Source organism: Chiloscyllium punctatum, chromosome 46 (genome assembly GCF_047496795.1).
Source record: "Chiloscyllium punctatum isolate Juve2018m chromosome 46, sChiPun1.3, whole genome shotgun sequence".
Classification (NCBI taxonomy): Eukaryota; Metazoa; Chordata; class Chondrichthyes; order Orectolobiformes; family Hemiscylliidae; genus Chiloscyllium; species Chiloscyllium punctatum.
In genome coordinates this window covers 38,909,773-38,928,366 of record NC_092784.1, presented here as the reverse complement: position 1 = coordinate 38,928,366, position 18,594 = coordinate 38,909,773, and the positions used below count along the sequence as shown (strand labels likewise).

Here is an 18,594-nt window from a genome sequence, read left to right as displayed (position 1 = left end):
AGCCCCAGATCCCAAACAGCCTGACCAGTTTCTGTCAATGTATCACGCAAGCGTATTACACACTGGACTTGTTAAACTAAACCAAAGAGGCAGGAGAATCCAGCTAAAATGTGCGATCATCAGGACAAAATTGTCGATTTAATTTGGAAAGAATGGCACCGATTTTACAAAAGAATCTTCAGTATTGAGGAGAAAGGGTAACAGGTGACTGAAAGTTGCATTATTATCTGACGAGTACCTTTATAATTTGAGATTCTGAAGTGAAAGGGATATTGCTGAGTGTTCCCCTTTACTGATGATGTGGAGTGGTTTTATCATGAGCTTCCATTGATTGAACTGAAGCAGATGGAGCCTTAACAACATGGAGAATTCATTCTGTTCTCTTCAAATAAGACCTGGTTAAAATCTTTCTTGAATTTGGAGTGATTTTCTAGAGGTCTACTCCTGGGCTTTGTGGTGGAAGGGACATTTGCTGACCTCTGATTGTTAAAACTCCGATCTGATTCTGTCACTGATACTAAGCTGAGCTGTACTGGGACATTGCTATCCACAACTCCTTGTTCTGCCCTTGAGAGTGGAGGTTGTACCGTGGTGTGTAACGCTCGTTTGTGTCCTTTCCCATCTTGCCCTGCCTCCCAAAGCTTTTGTTTCCCATCTCTCATTGTGGTGGCATTGCTTTGTAATATTGTCAACATCCACACCCAATTCATAACTGCTTCTGTTAACCCAAAGTTAATCTAAGGGTAACCTTTTTCACACAGAACTGTCTCTTCTCTCCATTCCTTCTCATTAATTAAAGGCTATGTTTAACCCCTTTGAGTGTCCACGTTCCTTGCATTGTATCAAATGTTTAGTTTAATCTGCCATTTACAGGCTGTGTAAAATTGCAGTGGTAAGTATTATGCAAGAAGAGTGAACAGTCACAGTAAGATTTTAATTCACTTTCTGTTTTAAAAAAAACATGTACTGCCCTCCCCCTTTCCTCCCCTCCTTCCCTACATCCCTCCCTAAAATATTTCGCCATTCAGAACTTGTATATTGACTGGATATATTGCAAGGCAGTTAATGGTCTCCCACCAGTCTCTGTAATTCAGATTCCAGGTGCTGAGAGTTCTGGTTAGCTTCCTTCAGTCTCAAGAAAGCACAGGCACAGAGCACCTTGCGAGCGCTTGTCAGTCAGAGAGGATAAAAAAATCCCAATCTTCCTTCATTGTCCCGTGAATTTAAGAAGTAAGCTGGAGCACTTTGTGAGTCTGCACGTTTTCTCTGCCTAGAAGCTACACTCTGTGCAGCTATACCTCCCCAGTGGGAGACAATTGCCTGCAGACTCCACATCTGCATTTAATGTGAAGTGGAAGTTACCTTGTACTTATGGACTTGCATGAAAATTGCTGCCTTACTATTTTAAAGACAGCAATAGCAATGTAGAAAATCCCACTGCAGCCTATAATGTGACAGCGTTAGCAGCAATTAGTGTGTGGGCTGAATGAATTCTTGCAATACCTCTTGGATTTTTTTTCCCAAAAGTTTACAGTTAGTAGGTTTGCTCCTGGATAAGGAACAGTAGATGACCTATGGTTTCCAAGGCCACTGCTTCTCTTGAGCTTAGCAAAGTAAGAAGCTCATCCTTGCTTTGTGGTGTCAGACTGAGCTGTAGTGTTACCCTCATTTTTATATCTCAAACAGGCCATAGCTATTTAGTAAAACAGCTCCCTCTAGCTTAATTGCGAGCTTAACTTAATAGTATTAGTTTGTACATGGACGTGCAGCATCATTAAGTTAATATTACAAAAGGTCATACTTACATTGATATTACTGGCCAAGTAGAACACAGTGTTGTAGCAACTTCCATGCATGACCAATTACTGAATTGCACAAAGTCTCCTGAAGCAGCCAAGCTGTGAATGAAGAACTTGTTTTAAACTCTAGGTAATGGGATGGAATATAGAGTACCTGAGATCCCAGGTCCGTGGTACCATCACTCAGGGTTAGGAAGTACAACAGGTATCATGCTGCCATGCAGAGGTATGAGCCTGCAGTGGAAATCCCATTGGACAGGACTAGGACATTAATGCACTGATTGGTCTGGGGGAACATGGATTATAAATTGCAGAGCTAAAGAAGGCGATACTCTTGGGTATTCTGCATGAGATACAGAGTGAGACGGGCCATCACCATAATTGCTGTGACCGAGAGAACAGGAGGATGCAGACTTGATTCAGCATACAACTTTAGAAATACAATTACTCTGTCCTCATAGCAATGTGTTTATGTACACCCTCAAAATGCTACATCCGTAGATCACCAGCAAAAGCCACTAAGTACCAGCCTGAACTGAAGAAAACAATGAAATTTGTAGATTGGACTGTGATGTTCCTGTTGGAAACTACCAATCAACACAGGAGGTTGTATGTAACTGAAGTAGGAGAAACTCACCAGGTAGAAATTATTTGCTGCTTTTGCGCTTTCTAATAAGTGCTCCACAGTAGCTTTGTTTCTGGTGAAAGATATTTTTCACATGCCTCCACTTCCAGCTTACTCTGCACTGAGGGAGTGCTACACTGTCAGTGATGCTGTATTTTGGATGAGATGATAAGTAGAGGACCCTCAACTGGAATCGCATTCTCCTGATTCTTGAGTAATTATCCTTCAACTAACACCCACCAAATCACCCGATCTGGTTATCTTGCTCATTGTTGTTTGTGGGGTCCTGCTAAGCACAGATTGCTGTGGTATTTCCCCATTCTACAATTGAGGTATTTTGCATTGAGTTCCTGCATCTCCTTCCCCAATATTACACCAACAGGCCTGCAGTAGTTCAGCAAGGCAGATCGCCTGCATCTTATTGCCGTATAAGTGTTGGCCCACCCAGTGATGCCCATGAATGAAACAAAAACAGCAATTGTTCTGTGTTTCCTCAGAATGAGAGAAATGCTATTAGGACTTTTCGTATTTCTAGAATCATAGAATTGTTTATTTTGTCAACTTTGTTCAGTTGATAACATCAAAGGCAATTATTTCAGTTGTCATTAGTACTCCATCATAGAGGTCAACTGCACAGAAGAAGGATTTTCGGCCCACACCAGTCAAAAGCAACCATCTTTATATTCTAATCCCATTTTCCAGCACTTAGCCCACCGCCTTCTAACGCTGATATCACAAATGTACATCCAAATGCTACGTCAATGTGATGAACGGTTTTGCCTCTGCCATTCTTAACAGGCAGGGAGGTCCAGATTTGAACCACCGTCTGAGTGAAAACATTTCCTTGCATCTTCTACAAAGTTCCGACCCATTGCCTTAAATCTATGCCCCTGATCCCTCCACCAAGGGAAAAAGTTTCTTCCTGTTTACCCTCTCCATGTTCCTCCTGATTTTATACATTTCAATCATGTCCCCTCACAATCTCCTCCGCTGTGAGGCAAACAACTCCAGACTGTCCAATCTCTCTTTGTAACTGAGTTCACCACCTCAGGCAAATCCTGGTAAATCTCATCTGCATCTTCTCCAGTGCTATCACGTTCCCTCCTGGAATGTGGAGTCCATAATTACACACAATACTTTGGAAGGCCTCAGCCTACAGTTACCACCAAAGTCTGTACAACGTGTAGATGTAAAGAGTTATGACAATGTCAGAAACACTTTCCGTAAAACAAAGAATACCTGTCTATATGGTTGAGCCTTCACCAACTGATAACTCCCTACCCCACTGCTCCTTACCCTACATGGAATGAACCTAATCCTTTCCATTCTTTGGAAATCCATCACTTTTGATGGTCTTTTAGAAAGAAAAGACTCCAGCACTCCAAACCTATGGTGGTGAACTTGTTATCAGTTTTGTGGTCCTCCTCTGATTCTCTTCCTCCTTCCCCCTCTGTGTATCATTGTCCAGGAAAGGGAACTGAAATGAGGTGCTTGTGCACATGTCCTGTACAAGGACAGTGATGCATTTTGTTTTGCATTTGGTCATGCTAGCAACATATCTGAACACATCATTTTTACTCTCGCCATCATCTCACTGCCTTGGTTCGTAAACCTTGACCTGATGAAGCATTAAGCCTGAAACATTGACTCTCCTGCTCCTCAGATGCCTGACCTGCTGTGCTTTTCCAGCACCACACTTTATCAGCTCTGACTTCTCCAGCATCTGCGGTCCTCACCATCTCCTGAATATACTTCACAACAGGTTACACTTGCACTTAAATTTCTTATTAATGGCCTTACATGGAGCTTGCCGTTCGTCCTTGCCCCCTGGATTTTGTCATCTGGATCTGTTTCTAACCTCTTCTCCAGGCCAGATCCATAACGCAGTTTCATCTTGCCTGCAAACTGTGGGCTTGAAACAGTTTGATCCAGATCAGTAATCAAGATGGTACCTCTTTAACCCTCTCTGTGAAGCTGTTGTAGCACTTGCCATGTTATGCAAGTATTACTAATAACCTGGTTATAGAAACATTGCAAACCAACTGACCAGCTTGACCTCAAACTGCTGAACTCTCAATAAGGATGCATTATTAGTCGATTTAAGGAACGCACTCGTTCAGAAGGACATTATGTTATGGCATCATATAAACAGCTTTTTGAAAATCAGGTAAACAATATGAGCTCCAGTACCTAAATTCAGTACCTAGAAACTTTCCAGGACAGTAATTATGTGGATATATGAGAGTTGAGATGGTCATCCTGATCCAAGCAGGTAACAGAAAACCGAAAGAATTGCGGAAATTGGAAATCAGAAACAGAAATTGCTGAAAAAATTCTGCAGGTCTTGCAGCATCTGTGAAGAGAAAGCAGAGTTAACGTTTTGGGTCCAGTGACCTTTCTTCAAGAAGGCAGCAGGTTCTTCTGAAGCCTCAGCACCTATCTCCTTGACCTTCCCAGTCCATCAGCTTCCTCCACGTGGATGTTAAACTGCTATCTCAATGCACTTGTAACAACACCAGGAGCTGTGACAACATGACACACAACAATACGTCAGTTATTGGAAACCAAGACTTATGTCCAGAAAGTGCGGGACCTGCAGGCGCTACACACAGTGTATTAGAAACTACCTGAATGTGGGGGGATTTTATTTGGTGCCTTGAACCTGGAATCTTTTTTTTAATTCATTCACAGAATGTGAGCATCACTGGCAAGGCCAGCATTTATTTCCCATTCATAACATCCCTTTGGATGGATGAGAGAGAGCTGCTTTCTTGACCTACCATCAGCTTAGTCGTACAGGGACTGCTACAGGACTGTAAATTAGCGATTTTCAGTATTCCGATCCAGTGAGGGTGAAGGAATGCCAAAGTGTTTCCAGCTCAAGATGGATATGTGACTTGGTTTGGAGGTAGTGATGTCCCCATGCACTATCTGCCTGTGTGGTAGAGATCGTGGGTTTGGAAGTGCTGTTGAAGAAACATTTGAGTTGCTGCCCTGCCTCTTTTTATAAAGGGTTCACACTGCAATCACATTGTGCTGATAATGAAGGAAGTGAACGTCTAACATGGTGGTCAGGGCCGAAGTCAAGTGGGCTGCTTTGTTTTGGTTAGTACCACATGCCTTATGTGTTCTATCCATAATAATTGAGACAGGTGGTGAATGTCACTTGCCTTGTGCTTGTAAGTGGTTGGCAGGCTTTCTGGAACTCAGTGGGTTAGCCAGCTTCTAATTTTCACTTGTAACTACAGTATTTATGGCTGGCCCAGTTATGTTTCTCGACATTGGTGATCTCTCAGCATGTTGATTGAGACTAATTTGCTAATGATAATCCATGAAGTGTCAAAAAGGGGTATTGGTTAGACTCTGACTTGAGTGATATAAATGTTGTTTGCCACTTTACAATGTACAGCTGAATTTGACAACTCTGTCCATGTGTCAGACTGCTTCATTATCTGAAGAAGACTGCTCTAAAACTAAAGCAAAACAGTGCAGATGCTGGAAAAAAAACAAAATGCAGGAGATACTTAGGTCTGGCAAAATTTGTGGAGAGAGAAACAGTGTTTATGGAACAGCACTTTGAGTCTAGTATGACTTCTCTTCAGAACACAACATGGCGCCAGGAGCATATTTTATCCCTGTGTTGTTTGTGCCTACTGATCCTGACACCGACTCAGCCAATTCGTGGATGTGGTTTTTTTTCACCGCCAGTAGCTCCCTTCAATCTGAAGGCAGTTCTGCAGAATTTAGGGAAGAAATTGGGACCCACACATTGGATCAACGTATTGATTGGAGGCCTCATCTAGGGCTTCAGACAAACAACTGCAGTGAGAAGAGGGACCCATCAGTCCCTCAATTGACTGGTTTTGAAGTCATCATTTGCTAGTTTTAGTCTATTGTCATGGTTCCTTTGGCCCTCCCAGGCAACAGTTGGTTAAGGAATGGCTCAGTGTAAGGGACATGGGGGAAACAGGTCAAAGTAGTGAAAAAAAAGTAGGCTATGTTGCCCAGCTTCCCGTTGGTCTTCCAAAACTATAGTGGATGCTAACCTGCTATACTCGGAAGCAGTCTGCTTCAGGTATTCTTTGACCTTGGGAATGATGTTATGTTTCCCTCCTACTCCCAAGAAGTTGTGTCCTCCTGCCCTTCCATGGAGCAGGAGGGTTCCACTTGAATTTGTTGCTGTTCCATCGAACATTTGCCATTGGATGTCATCTTTCCATCAGTGGATGACCAGAGCAGTGAAAGTACTTTCGGCTTGTTGGCATCTCTGGTTCTCAGAAATCTACCATGCAGAATTGCCAACACTCAGAACCCAAGTCACCTTTAAGGCTGTTTTAACATTGTCAGACCAATCACCAACTGTCTTTGAAGCATTTGGCACCAAACTAACCATGTGGTAGCTTCTATAGCTGATGTATCTTTGTTTTCAAAAGATACCTGTCTTTTAACTGAACATTGAAGTGAAAATGCCAAATGGAATTCTTCAGTGCAAGGAACTTTTTGAAAACTAATCAAAAGCTGGAAGTCGTTCATTCAGAAATAATGACTGTTGAAGATGTGAATTCTCTAAAGGCAGATTCAGTGGGTTAGATCAGAAGTTGATGGATAAGAACCAGGCTAAAGTAATACAAAAAAGGTTGGTTTTACTGAGCAGTTGCTATCTTCTCTAATGCTTTGAAGATCTAAGTCTGCAAAACAAAATGCCATAACACGCACCATCTCATCGTACCTGTGTGATTTAGAACAGATATCAGAAATAGCACATGTATAGTTCCACCCAGCTCGCCCTATCTCTTCAACTGAGAGGCACTATCCAACTGTGTTTGGCCTGGAGACACTGGCACCTCCATTAGTTTTGACTTTAGTTTTAATGTTGGTTAGTATCGTCATTGAGAACTGAAAGGCAGGTATCCCTGTAAATGGCAGGTGAAAACTAACCATTTGTACCAGGGTTGCCGGTCTGACCCATATTTTATTCATTTTGCTCCTGACATTGTAAGGATGCAGATTGTTACCAATCCATGTACTCTGTTAGACATGTAAGCTTAGGTCAAAATTGTGGTGATCTAGCTTTTGATAGATATTTCAATGTGCAGTCCAATAGAAACCAAAAATTCAACTTGTGACTGTTCAGTGTGAGAAAAGTCTCTCTCTCGGCCTTGCATGTCAGGTTTAGTTGTTCATCAGCTTTTTCTGAAAGACTAACTCTTGAAATGACATGGTTAATAAGTAGTGCTGGTGTATTTATTAAGCGTCCCTTATGTAAAATGGGATTCAGTGGGGGAGTGGTGAGGTCAGTCCACCTGAGTGTGATATGTGTGCACAACTGTTTGAGCTGTTAGTGAGGTTCTGATTGGGAGCTTTCAGTTTGACTGTGTGCACGCAGTGGCTTTATCAATAGACATTTTAACACCCTACATCTTCCAAAATTGTACCATTAAGTCAGTTGCACATTTTAAATAACTCTTTAGGAGAACCAAAGAAAACCTTTCCCCTTAAGCCTGCAGAACAGCTGAACTCAGCCCAAGCATTGACACGAAAGCTGAATGAATCAGGAAATGAATGAGTTCCCAAACCATACACTGTTGAATGGAAAACAGATATGATCAGCCATGTAACTAGCCCCATGAAATATTTAATAAGAGCAGTCTGTAAGCATTCACAATACCCCTCAATATCACATTTGGCACTGTTTAGAAATTGAGATGATCGGTAGACTTGCCTCAATAACCCAGTCGCAGAAAGACTGAAACCATTTTCCACAATTATTTTCACCTTAAAATGAGCTAATGTTGAAACCTGGAATTGTGCTTGATGCTGTTCACAACTTCATGACATCTCAAGACATTGGATAGTCCATTGTCAAAATATGGGGAAGACACAACTGCTTGCTTGTTCATTGAAGCTTCCACAAACAGCAATGAGGCTACTGTAAACATTGTAAAGGCTAGGGCACAAGTGACGTCGGAATCTTCCAAAAGCATTTAAAGGAAGTGGTCGGGAGCTGGGGTCTACTGGTAGTTAGGTGGAACGTTTAGCCGGTAACTAGGTGAAACATTAGGAGCAGCGAGCAAACACAAGTCAGAGCTTAATTTTGGGGAGACGTCAATGGGCAGTTTTGCACTGGGCTGGTTTGTAGTCCTGAAGGTTGGAAGAGGGAAGGAGTAGTGGCATGTGCTGAAGTAAAGGCCTCTGTTGTGGACTTAATTTGGAGGGAGGCTCTAGTGGGCTTTTAAACAACTGCATAAAATGTAATATTATCCTTTTCCTCTCCCACGTGCCTCTGCTGCGAACCCAGCCCTAATTTCCCCCACCTCCACATCACGTGTATCTATCCCCACAGCCGTGCCAACATACTTTCTCAGGTGAGGAACATAATTGCCTTCCTGATTTCGCCTGGGTATTGTACCTTGTGCCCGACATGAACCCCTCCAGTTTTTTTCAGAATGTTGCCTTGTTAGGGTCATTTGGTGCATATTTTTCTGTCCTGCCAATTTAACTTGTTGCAGTGTACGTCTGACAGAATGCTCAAAATCTGAGCTCCTCACAAGCAGGAAGATCTTCATCCAAATGGCCTGGCATTTTCTAAGCAGTAACCGCTTCACGCAAGCAGCGATTCCCATGAAAGCAGCACAGTTTCTGTTAAAGTATGTATCACCTATTGAATGGTGGAGCAGGCTCTAGGGGCCGAATGGCCTATTTCTGATCCTATTTATCACCTTAGTAGGTATTTTGGCCTTTTGAATCTGTTTTGCTTTTTAAAAGATCATTGCTGATCTGATGGTGGCTTAACTTCTGTCCTATTGATCCCAGTACCTTTTTGTTCCCTTCTTTAAAAACATTCAAGGGTTCAGTTTCCAGTGCTGTCTGAATGAAGATAATTCTACAGATTTAACAAGCAGTTGAGGAAAGAATTACTCTGATCTGCTTTTTAAAAGGGAGACTCCTTATTAATAAGATGTTCCCCTTAAATTGTGATCTGCACCTCTAAAACAGGCAACCATCCTCACACCCTGCCAAACCATGCATTACAAAAACAACCATCTCTTCCTTCTAAATTCCACAGATACAGGTCCAACCATTCCTCGCTAAAAATAATCCTCCCACCCCAGGGATGCATCTGTGATGAGGGCTGTGTGGGACCTCAGGAGGACATATTCCGTTTGAAGGATGCATATTAGATGGAACTGTAATGGAGAAATATGTAATGTGTTTTGAGAGGGAGGAGGAGAAAATTAAACACCAAGTGACAAAAAATTGAAAGAGCAGAATGTTAAAAAGTGGCAAGACCAGTCAGCCAATATGATTAAAGGAAGCTCCAGTACAAAAGCAGAGAGGTAATGCCCAACCGATAGGTGTGAACTTAGATTACTGTTAATTGGTTTAGGTAGTTTATAAGGTGAAGAGGATGCAAAAGAGACTTAGCAGACAACCACAGAAGATTATAAACAGATTTTAAAACCAGAAAATGTTCAGAGCTTCAAGAAGAAACCTTAAAGAGTTATGAGAAAATGATCGGGATGAGAGTGAGCAAGTGTTGGGTTTTGCAAAAAAAAAACATTGTGCATGTTCTGCCCCAGTCCATACATACATGCTCACTACCTCACAGTGGAATTTTATTTTCTAACAAGATTCAAAGACAACAGTGGCCACTTCATGGAACAAAGTCACCTTAACATAATGGCTAAGAGGGTTGGGGAACAGAATTAGTCTTTAATTCTCCTTCTTGGGTTCGTTTCTATTGTGTCCCCTTCTTTCTGTGATTAAACTCCCTTTTGTTTTCTCTGATAGTGTGGTCCATTTAAATTGATTTGACTTTACCTGCTGCCAAGCCACTTGATATTGTGTGTTGCTGTTTGCTCATATACTGTCTATATGTCTGTCAGAAATTAAAGCAGTGTTTCTTTTGCCATTTTAGACACTTCCTTGAATCTATAATCTTCTAGGATGTTCAGCAGGCTTACAGGGAACTTTCTTTTACATTTGTTGCTGTTCTGACCCTTTAAGGAGACTTTTTTCCCATTTGTTCTTGATGGCCACAATCATGCTTTTTCCTCCCTGCCCCTGTGTTCCTTATGATTCCTCTTCCCTCCCGTGCTGTCTGTATTCTTACTCTTCATCTTCATCCAGCAGGCAGTATCTGGCGTTACGTCAGAGCGAGTGCATCTTACGTCCCTTATTTGCCTCCTCTCTGTGACCCCAAGGACGGGCATTTGCTTGTGGATGGCTGCTATGTTAACAATGTCCCAGGTCAGCACTACAATCACTTCCTATCTACACTGGCCCACTGGGGACATTGGATACTTGGGGCTCGGAAGGAAATTGAGCATTTGGTGTGTTTGAAATCTCCATAACGCTGTTGACATTGACTATCTGATTGTATTACAGCTCCTGAAAGTTGTGGGCAAAGTAGTGATTAAACACTAGAAACCAACAATGGTAAATGTATAATTCAGTATGTAATACTGATTATAATTTAAACTGTAATTGGCTGAAAGTGTATTCTATGTTAAGCAATTCTGCAGTGTGTGCTACTTTGTTTCCTTCTGAACCAAGTCTTTCTATGAAGGTTTATTATCCTCCAGCCCAGGGATAGGCAGGAGGTGGATAAGTCTTGTGTGGGGACTACTGCTGTCTTTTCTTTTTGCAGCTGTGCTGTCAAACACTAAATCTGCATAGCATCAAGGGGTCACTCAGGCTGACCCAGGATCCTTGGCCCAGGGCTTCTCATCATGCCTTATGGAATGAGTGAGTTGTCCCTTCATTCCCCAGGTAGCTCTTTGACTTGTTCATATTTTCATTCACAATTTGATTCTGGTTAATATTACTGCTTCATAATTCACTTTGCCAACTGAATTGACAAATAGAAACATCCTCTCAGAAATTAATACATTCACAAAAAAAAATGCTGCCCACCTAAATTGTCATAACTTGCACAAACCAAACTCCAGGTGATTCACCTTTTACTGTGGAACCCGATTCTCTGCAATAAGCTTGATTGATTAGAGTGCTTTTGGGCAGATCAGAAAGATTGTCTGGATGCTTAATTTCTCAATCAACATTGACTCCTTATTGTCTCTTGTGTTTTTGGTGGGGTGTGGCCTATTTTTCTTTACATGTTGAGTGGCAGTGACCTCTGAGAAATAAGTTTAAGTTGGGGTTGAGGGTTTAAATAGATTGAATATTATTATAAAATAAAAATGAAAAGAAGGAAAACGTTGTGAAGCAGCAGGTGGTTAGAGCCAAGACAGCACTGCCTGAGTGTTTGGTGGAGGCAGGCTCAGCTGAGGCATTCAGAAGGGAATTATGTGGTTATTTTGAAAAGGCACCATATGTAGGGTTACAGGGAGAAGTCAAGAGGATGATGGTAAGGGAGATGCTCATTCAGAGGGTCTGCACAGACACGATGGGCCGAACACCGCCACCTATACTGCAACCATTCCATTGTCTGAAGGTTGAAGTAACAACCTGTATTTATGTAGTTCCTTCAACAGAGTAAGTATAGCACAGCACACAAATGGTATGGACAAAGAGATGGCAATTAAAGGGGAACCGTAGGCTTCCTGTTCTCTCTGATACAACTTCTATTGAATGATGTTTCATTGTCCCTGCTGTCAATCTCACTCTCTTTGTGGTTAGGTGGTTTAATATTTGTTCTAAAGTATTAGATATCAAACACTGCATCTCCTCCACTTCCCGCTCCTCTGCCCTTGAACCCCGCCCCTCCAATCGCAACCAGGACAGAACCCCACTGGTCCTCACCTACCACCCCACCAACCTCCATATACAGCGTATCATCTGTCATCATTTCCGCCACCTCCAAACGGATCCCACCACCAGGGATATATTTCCCTCCCCTCCCTTATCAGCGTTCCAAAAAGACCACTCCCTCCGTGACTCCCTTGTCAGGTCCACACCCCCCCACCAACCCAACCTCCACTCCCGGCACCTTCCCCTGCAACTGCAAGAAATGCAAAACTTGCGCCCACACCTCCCCCCCCCCCCCCCCCCCTCCCCGCCCCCCCCTTACTTCCCTCCACGGCCCCAAGGGATCCTTTCATATCCGCCACACATTCACCTGCACCTCCACACACATCATTTATTGCATCCGCTGCACCTGATGTGGCCTCCTCTACATTGGGGAGACAGGCCGCCTACTTGTGGAACGTTTCAGAGAACACCTCTGGGACACCCGGACCAACCAACCCAACTACCCCGTGGCTCAACACTTTAACTCCCCCTCCCACTCCACCAAGGACATGCAGGTCCTTGGCCTCCTCCATCGCCAGACCATAGCAACACGACGGTTGGAGGAAGAGCACCTCATCTTCCGCCTAGGAACCCTCCAACCACAAGGGATGAACTCAGATTTCTCCAGTTTCCTCATTTTCCCTCCCCCCACCTTGTCTCAGTCAATTCCCTCAAACTCAGCACCACCTTCCTAACCTGCAATCTTCTTCCTGACCTCTCCGCCCCCACCCCACTCCGGCCTATCACCCTCACCTTGACCTCCTTCCACCTATCGCATTTCCAACACCCCTCCCCCAAGTCCCTCCTCCCTACCTTTTATCTTAACCTGCTGGACACACTTTCCTCATTCCTGAAGAAGGGCTCATGCCCGAAACGTCGATTCTCCTGCTCCCTGGATGCTGCCTGACCTGCGCTTTTCCAGCAACACCTTTTCATATCAAACACTGTGCCAGGGAAGGAGAGAAGAGGTGTGGAGAGATTCAGGAGGGAATTCCAGAGTTGAAGGCATGACTGTCAATACTGGGAGAGACGATCAAGACCAGAATTGAGAGAACCTTCATTACTGAAGGGCTGGGGGAAGTTGCAGGGCTGGGGGAAGTTGCAGGACTAGGGGAAGTTGCAGAGCTGAGGGATGATTTTTTTAAAAGAAGAAAGTTCTGTTTGAATGCACAGAAGTACATTTTTTATGAGGCAATGGTTGCTAAACACAAAGTTTAATAAAGCAGTTTTTAAAGAGCTTGATTTGGAATGTTGCTTTGTATAGCTTTAAGGCACGGAGAGAAGGAAGACCGCCTTGAAATAACTCTGTAATGTAGATCTGCTGGACTGACAAAAATAATGTGTTTGAGTGGTGTGGGCAGTGCAGGTACAAAGAAAATTGTTGAACCTCATGAGGAAATGGTAGAGCCTGGACAGAATATATTGTGTACAATTCTGTTTCCGTTTACAACTTTCCGGAGGAAAGATTTTGAAGAGGAAGGAAGAGAATATCAATACTGGGATGGCTTGCAAGTTGAAGGATTGATTGGCAGAAGATAAGGAAAGATGGAAAGATTACTAAGAGCCAAGAACTTGTCTTTGAGCAAAGCACACAAGGTGATGAGATGATCAGCAAATGTATCAAACACTGGTAGAAATTGCAGGCAAGTGGATTCCACTGTAACTGAGCATTATTAATCAGGAGAGTGGCTCATTTATGGCAGTTCAGCTGGTTATCCTAAAATAAAAAGAAGCAATTATCAGGTGAGTTGTTCAGAATGATTCCCCCAACGGCCTGCCACCCCGGAATGTGGGTTTGCAGCAGAGTTAGTGCTGCAGGTTTTGTGATGCTGTGCAGATTCCCTAGGCCTGTGAGTTGAATGCTGTGACCTCCCCTTCTCCACTCCCTCTGCACCAAACAGAGGCGCGTGCACTGAGGAAGTGGGAAGGGGTGACGGGTCACGCACACCTGTGCTCTTCTAGGCCTCTGACTGCATCTGTTCCTCGTGTGGTTAGGCTCGCTGTGGCGGTACGTGCGAGCTAGCATGTCCCTCTCGGGCTACCTGCCACCACTCTGTGATCCAAAGGACGGACATTTGCTCATGGATGGAGGATACATCAACAACCTGCCAGGCAAGTATGTGACATTAGGATAGCAGAGGGGAAAGGTGAGACGTAAATAAGCTTCTCCTAAGCAAAGTACATGAAGGCTTCTGTATTCCTCAATTTAAGAAGTTCTTTGTATAAATTGGTGCAGCCCCACGTAGAAAAGTGCCTGCTCACAGTTGGTGATGAACCATCCTTATTTCAGTCTGTCAAAAATTGGAATCACTTTGCAGCCTTCCCAGCTCAAACCCAGATGCCGATGCAAACAGGAGACATTTAGTCACAATCAGCCTTTTGCTAAAATAGGATGGCACAGTCCACCCCATTCACTCCAGCAGCAGGTTCAGGGTAAACTAGGTTAGATTAGATTCCCCTCCAGTGTGGAAACAGGCCCTTCGGCCCAACAAGCCCACGCCGACCCTCTGAAGAGTAACCCTCCCAGACCCATTTCCCTCTGACTAAATGCACCTAACACTATGGGCAATTTAGCATGGCCAATTCACCTAACCTGCCCATCTTTGGACTGTGGGAGGAAACCGGAGCACCCGGAGGAAGCTCACACAGACACGGAGAGAATGTGCAAACTCCACACAGACAGTCACCCAAGGCTGGAATTGAACCTGGGACCCTAGTGCTGTGAGGCAGCAGTGCTAACCACTGAGCCACCATGCCAACCAGGCTCATTTATCCTCTCACTCCATCACCTGGTCAGCAATAACAGAGGCGTCTTTATTTAAAGAGTCGGTGATAGCGAACAATTATTAGAATAAGTTCTGCAAAATTGATGCCTTTGATGTTCAATGCTCACGTGGATTAATATGGACTGTGTTGGTGAAACCTTGACAAGTCTCATTACAGACTGGGGTCTGGTGTTTGTTATGAACTGCATTCTGCTCATGTCAGCTCACTGAGGTGCACATTCAGAGATGGAGAACGGGGGGAGGGTGGGGAAACGTGCAGGCAGACCTGATCAATGATGGCAATTATTGTCTCCTGTTCATTATATTTGTGATCAGGATTTTATCCTTAATTACCATATCATATGTAACTTGGGATTTCCCAGTCCATTTGTGTGTAAACTTTAGATGCTGCTCTAGACCCAAGCCCATTACTCCCATTTCCAGCTTTCCACAGCTTTACTTACAGCATCTCCCCCACTCCACTTTCTGGTCTGTTCCGTTCTATTGACATTTAAGGGGAGATGATACCATAGTGGTAATGTCACAGGACTGTAATCCAGAGGATGAGACTAATCCCATGGAAACACAAGTTCTGGCATTTGGTGGAATTTAAACTCAGTTGACCAACCTGGAATTGAATACTCGTCTCAGTAATGGTTCCCAGGAAACTATTATTGATTGTAACAATCCATCCATCTTCTGGTTTCTCAAAGGAAATCTGCTGTCCTCACCTGGTCTGGCCCACATTGTGATTCTAGGCCGACAGCAATGTTGGTGCTTCTTAAATGCTTTCCCAGTTCAGGGGTATTTGGGGAAGCATATACTGGCCTTGCCAGTGATGCCTGCATCCTGTAAAAGAAAATCTTTCAAACACACCCCTTCCCAATGAGCTTATCCCCTCCCTTCTGAGCCTGTGGATATAACATGTGGATCAGCTCCTACCCTTCCTCTGGTATATCTATTTACTCATGAACAAGATCCTTGCCACTAATGTGATTGGCTGCAAGAAGATCATGTCGTTGACAACTAGCTAAGTGAAGCTGCCTCTCCTGGCTGTGCTATCTACCATTCAGCCCAACCATTCTGCTCGTGATTAGGTTGGTACTGAGTTGGTCTAATGGCCCCTCCTCCTGTGGGCCTTTCCCCCCCCCCCCCCCCCCCCCCCCCATTTCATCTTTCTATCATAATTGGCCAGCCAATTGCTTCTCACAGAAGTGTTTTCATTGCTGCAATCCCTCAGCATCTGTACCAAGCAGGCTATCATCCTCAGAGACTTCAAGCTCTGTCTTCTCACTCTGTCAGTTTACCAGGCTCTATCTTTCCTTTATCTCCTCTTTCATATAAATTCCCTGACCTGATCAGCCACTTGATTTTTGTATTTAATAAGACCTCAGTATTTCTGTCATGTCAACCGCATGTAATGTAATCTCCAGTCACTTCCTGATGTCCATTTCTGCACACTCTTCCTCACTTCCATACCCTCAAGCGACCTCCTCCTGAACACGCCCTTAAACATTTATTTCCCAATTCACTTAGAACTGCACTTTCAAAAGCCCATCATTCTAGCCTTTGGCCTTCTGATTACCATCAGAAACATAAAACATGCAACAACAGAACATTAGGCAAGCATTGATGGGATTTGATAAAGCCAGTATGGGTTTATGAAAGTCAAGTGATGCTTTACAAATCTACTGGAGTGCTTATGGTTGTAATTAGTAGAATAGATAACGGAGAAGTGGTGGATGTGCTGTATTTGGATATTCCAAAGGAACCTCGTAAGAAGTTAGTGGGCAAAGTTAAAACGTGGGATAAGGGATGGAAAATATGAACGTGGATTGATAATTGGTTGACAGATCAGTCACACAGTGGGACTAACTGGGTCGTCTTTCAGGTGGCAGGAAGTGACTGTTGGAGTTCCACAAGGATCTGTGTTTCAGCCAGAGCTATTCACAACAGATATAAATGACCTGGATGAGGGAACCAAATGCAACATTTCCCAGTTTGCTCATGACACAAAACTGGGTGAGATTGATGGTCATGAGGAAGATGCAAAGGGATGTCAAAGTGATTTGGGCAAACTTGTTGAGTAGGCAACCGCACAGCTGATGTAGTACAATGTGGCGAACTGTCAAGTGAGATGTTGTGAGAAACAGAAAGGAAGAACGCTGTTTAAATGGTGACATTGGGAAGTGTGGATGCACAAAGAGTGTCCTTGTATCCAGTTAATACAAGTAAACTGGAGTGTGCAGCAAGCAGTTACAAAGACAAATGGTATGTTGGCCTTCATTGCAAGAGGATTTGATTCAGAAGTTAGGGATGTCCAGCTGCAGTTATACAGGGCCTTGGTGAGACCTATACTGGAGTATTGTAACAAAAGCATAAATTGCTGGAAAAGCTCAGCAGGTTTGGCAGCATCTGTGGAGAGAAATCAGAGTTAACCTTTTACCTCGCATGACCCTTCTTCAGAATGCTAGAGTATTGTATGCTGTTTTGGTCTCCCTCCTTAGGAAAGGATATACTTGGCTATAGAGAGGATGCAGCACATGTGCACCAGTCTGATGCTGGGGATGGCAGAATTGTCCTCTGAAGAGAGATTAGTTCGACTGGACTTGTGTTCACTAGAGTTTACAGTATTTGATTGAAACGACTAACATTCTCACAGGGTTGGACAGACTAGTTTAGGGAGGATGTTTACCCTGGCTGAGGAGTCTTGAACCAGAAAATTTAATGTCAGGGATACAGGTTAGACCATTTACGACTGAGCTTAGAAAATGTTTATTTACTCAGAGTAGAGATCCTTTACCACAGAAGGTAGTGGAGCCAAGTCACTGAATATAATCCAAAGAAAGAGAGATTAATTTTTAGGTTCAAAAGGTATCAAGAAGAATGTGGAAAGAGCATTAATATGGCATTGAGATGGAGGATCAGCCCATAATCAGGTGCAGGTTTGAAGGGCCGAATGGCCTTCTGCTACTCATAGTTTCTGTCTTTCTATGTTTCTATAGCTGCTGCTACTGATTTGTTCAACTACACTCTCACCAGTGCCTTTGTTGTAGCCCTAAATAATGATGTTACCCTCACCCTGGCTATTCCCCCTCAGTAGCTTCCCATTGCCCCCATCCCATTCCCAGTAGAATCCTCAAGTCCATTTTCATTAAGTCCAAGAGACACAGACATGAACTGACGTGACCGGTTTAATCATTCATTGCCATCTGACTGGGGCAGTACAAGACCATATCTTAGTCCAGTTCTTGTTTGTTAAAGATGCTGATATTCCACCATTGTCCAAGAGTCCACCGATACAAAGATAACCCCAATTCCCAGCTTCTTTTCTCCTTTGCAGACAATTGTCTTAAAGAGCTTCTGCATCTTCACCAGATACGTGCGTGAGAAGCGCATGGATTTATTTATCACTAAGTGTAAGATCATTGGATCAGCTGCTTCCTTTCTTTCTCCATGTCCACTAGCTCTCTGCAGTTCTGCTCAATTATCCTGATCAAACTTCTTTCTGAGAGCACCTCATACACTCTCCTTGCCCAGCGTTGTACCCATCTCCTCCCTGGACTTTATTTCCATTAACCTACTGATCACCTAACACAAAGGAGAACAGACTTTGCTGGAAAAACAGGTCCGGCAGCATCTGCAGACAGAAATC

General features: G+C 43.6%; 1 protein-coding gene across 9 annotated transcripts in view; it reads left to right on the top strand.

Annotated features, from left to right (window-relative positions):
• pnpla6 (patatin-like phospholipase domain containing 6) overlaps positions 1 to 18,594 on the top strand; it is a 224,021-nt gene that overhangs the window by 169,745 nt on the left and 35,682 nt on the right. For 6 of the 9 annotated variants that reach the window (XM_072564052.1, XM_072564051.1, XM_072564049.1 and 3 more), the window contains one exon: positions 10,555 to 10,674. The exons of 1 other annotated variant lie outside the window; for it this stretch is intronic. In XM_072564052.1, the coding sequence (XP_072420153.1) occupies positions 10,555 to 10,674 (120 nt within the window). Of the gene's footprint in view, positions 1 to 10,554; positions 10,675 to 14,169; positions 14,287 to 18,594 lie in introns of all 9 variants that reach the window. 2 more of the 9 variants (XM_072564050.1, XM_072564048.1) reach the window with 1 other exon arrangement.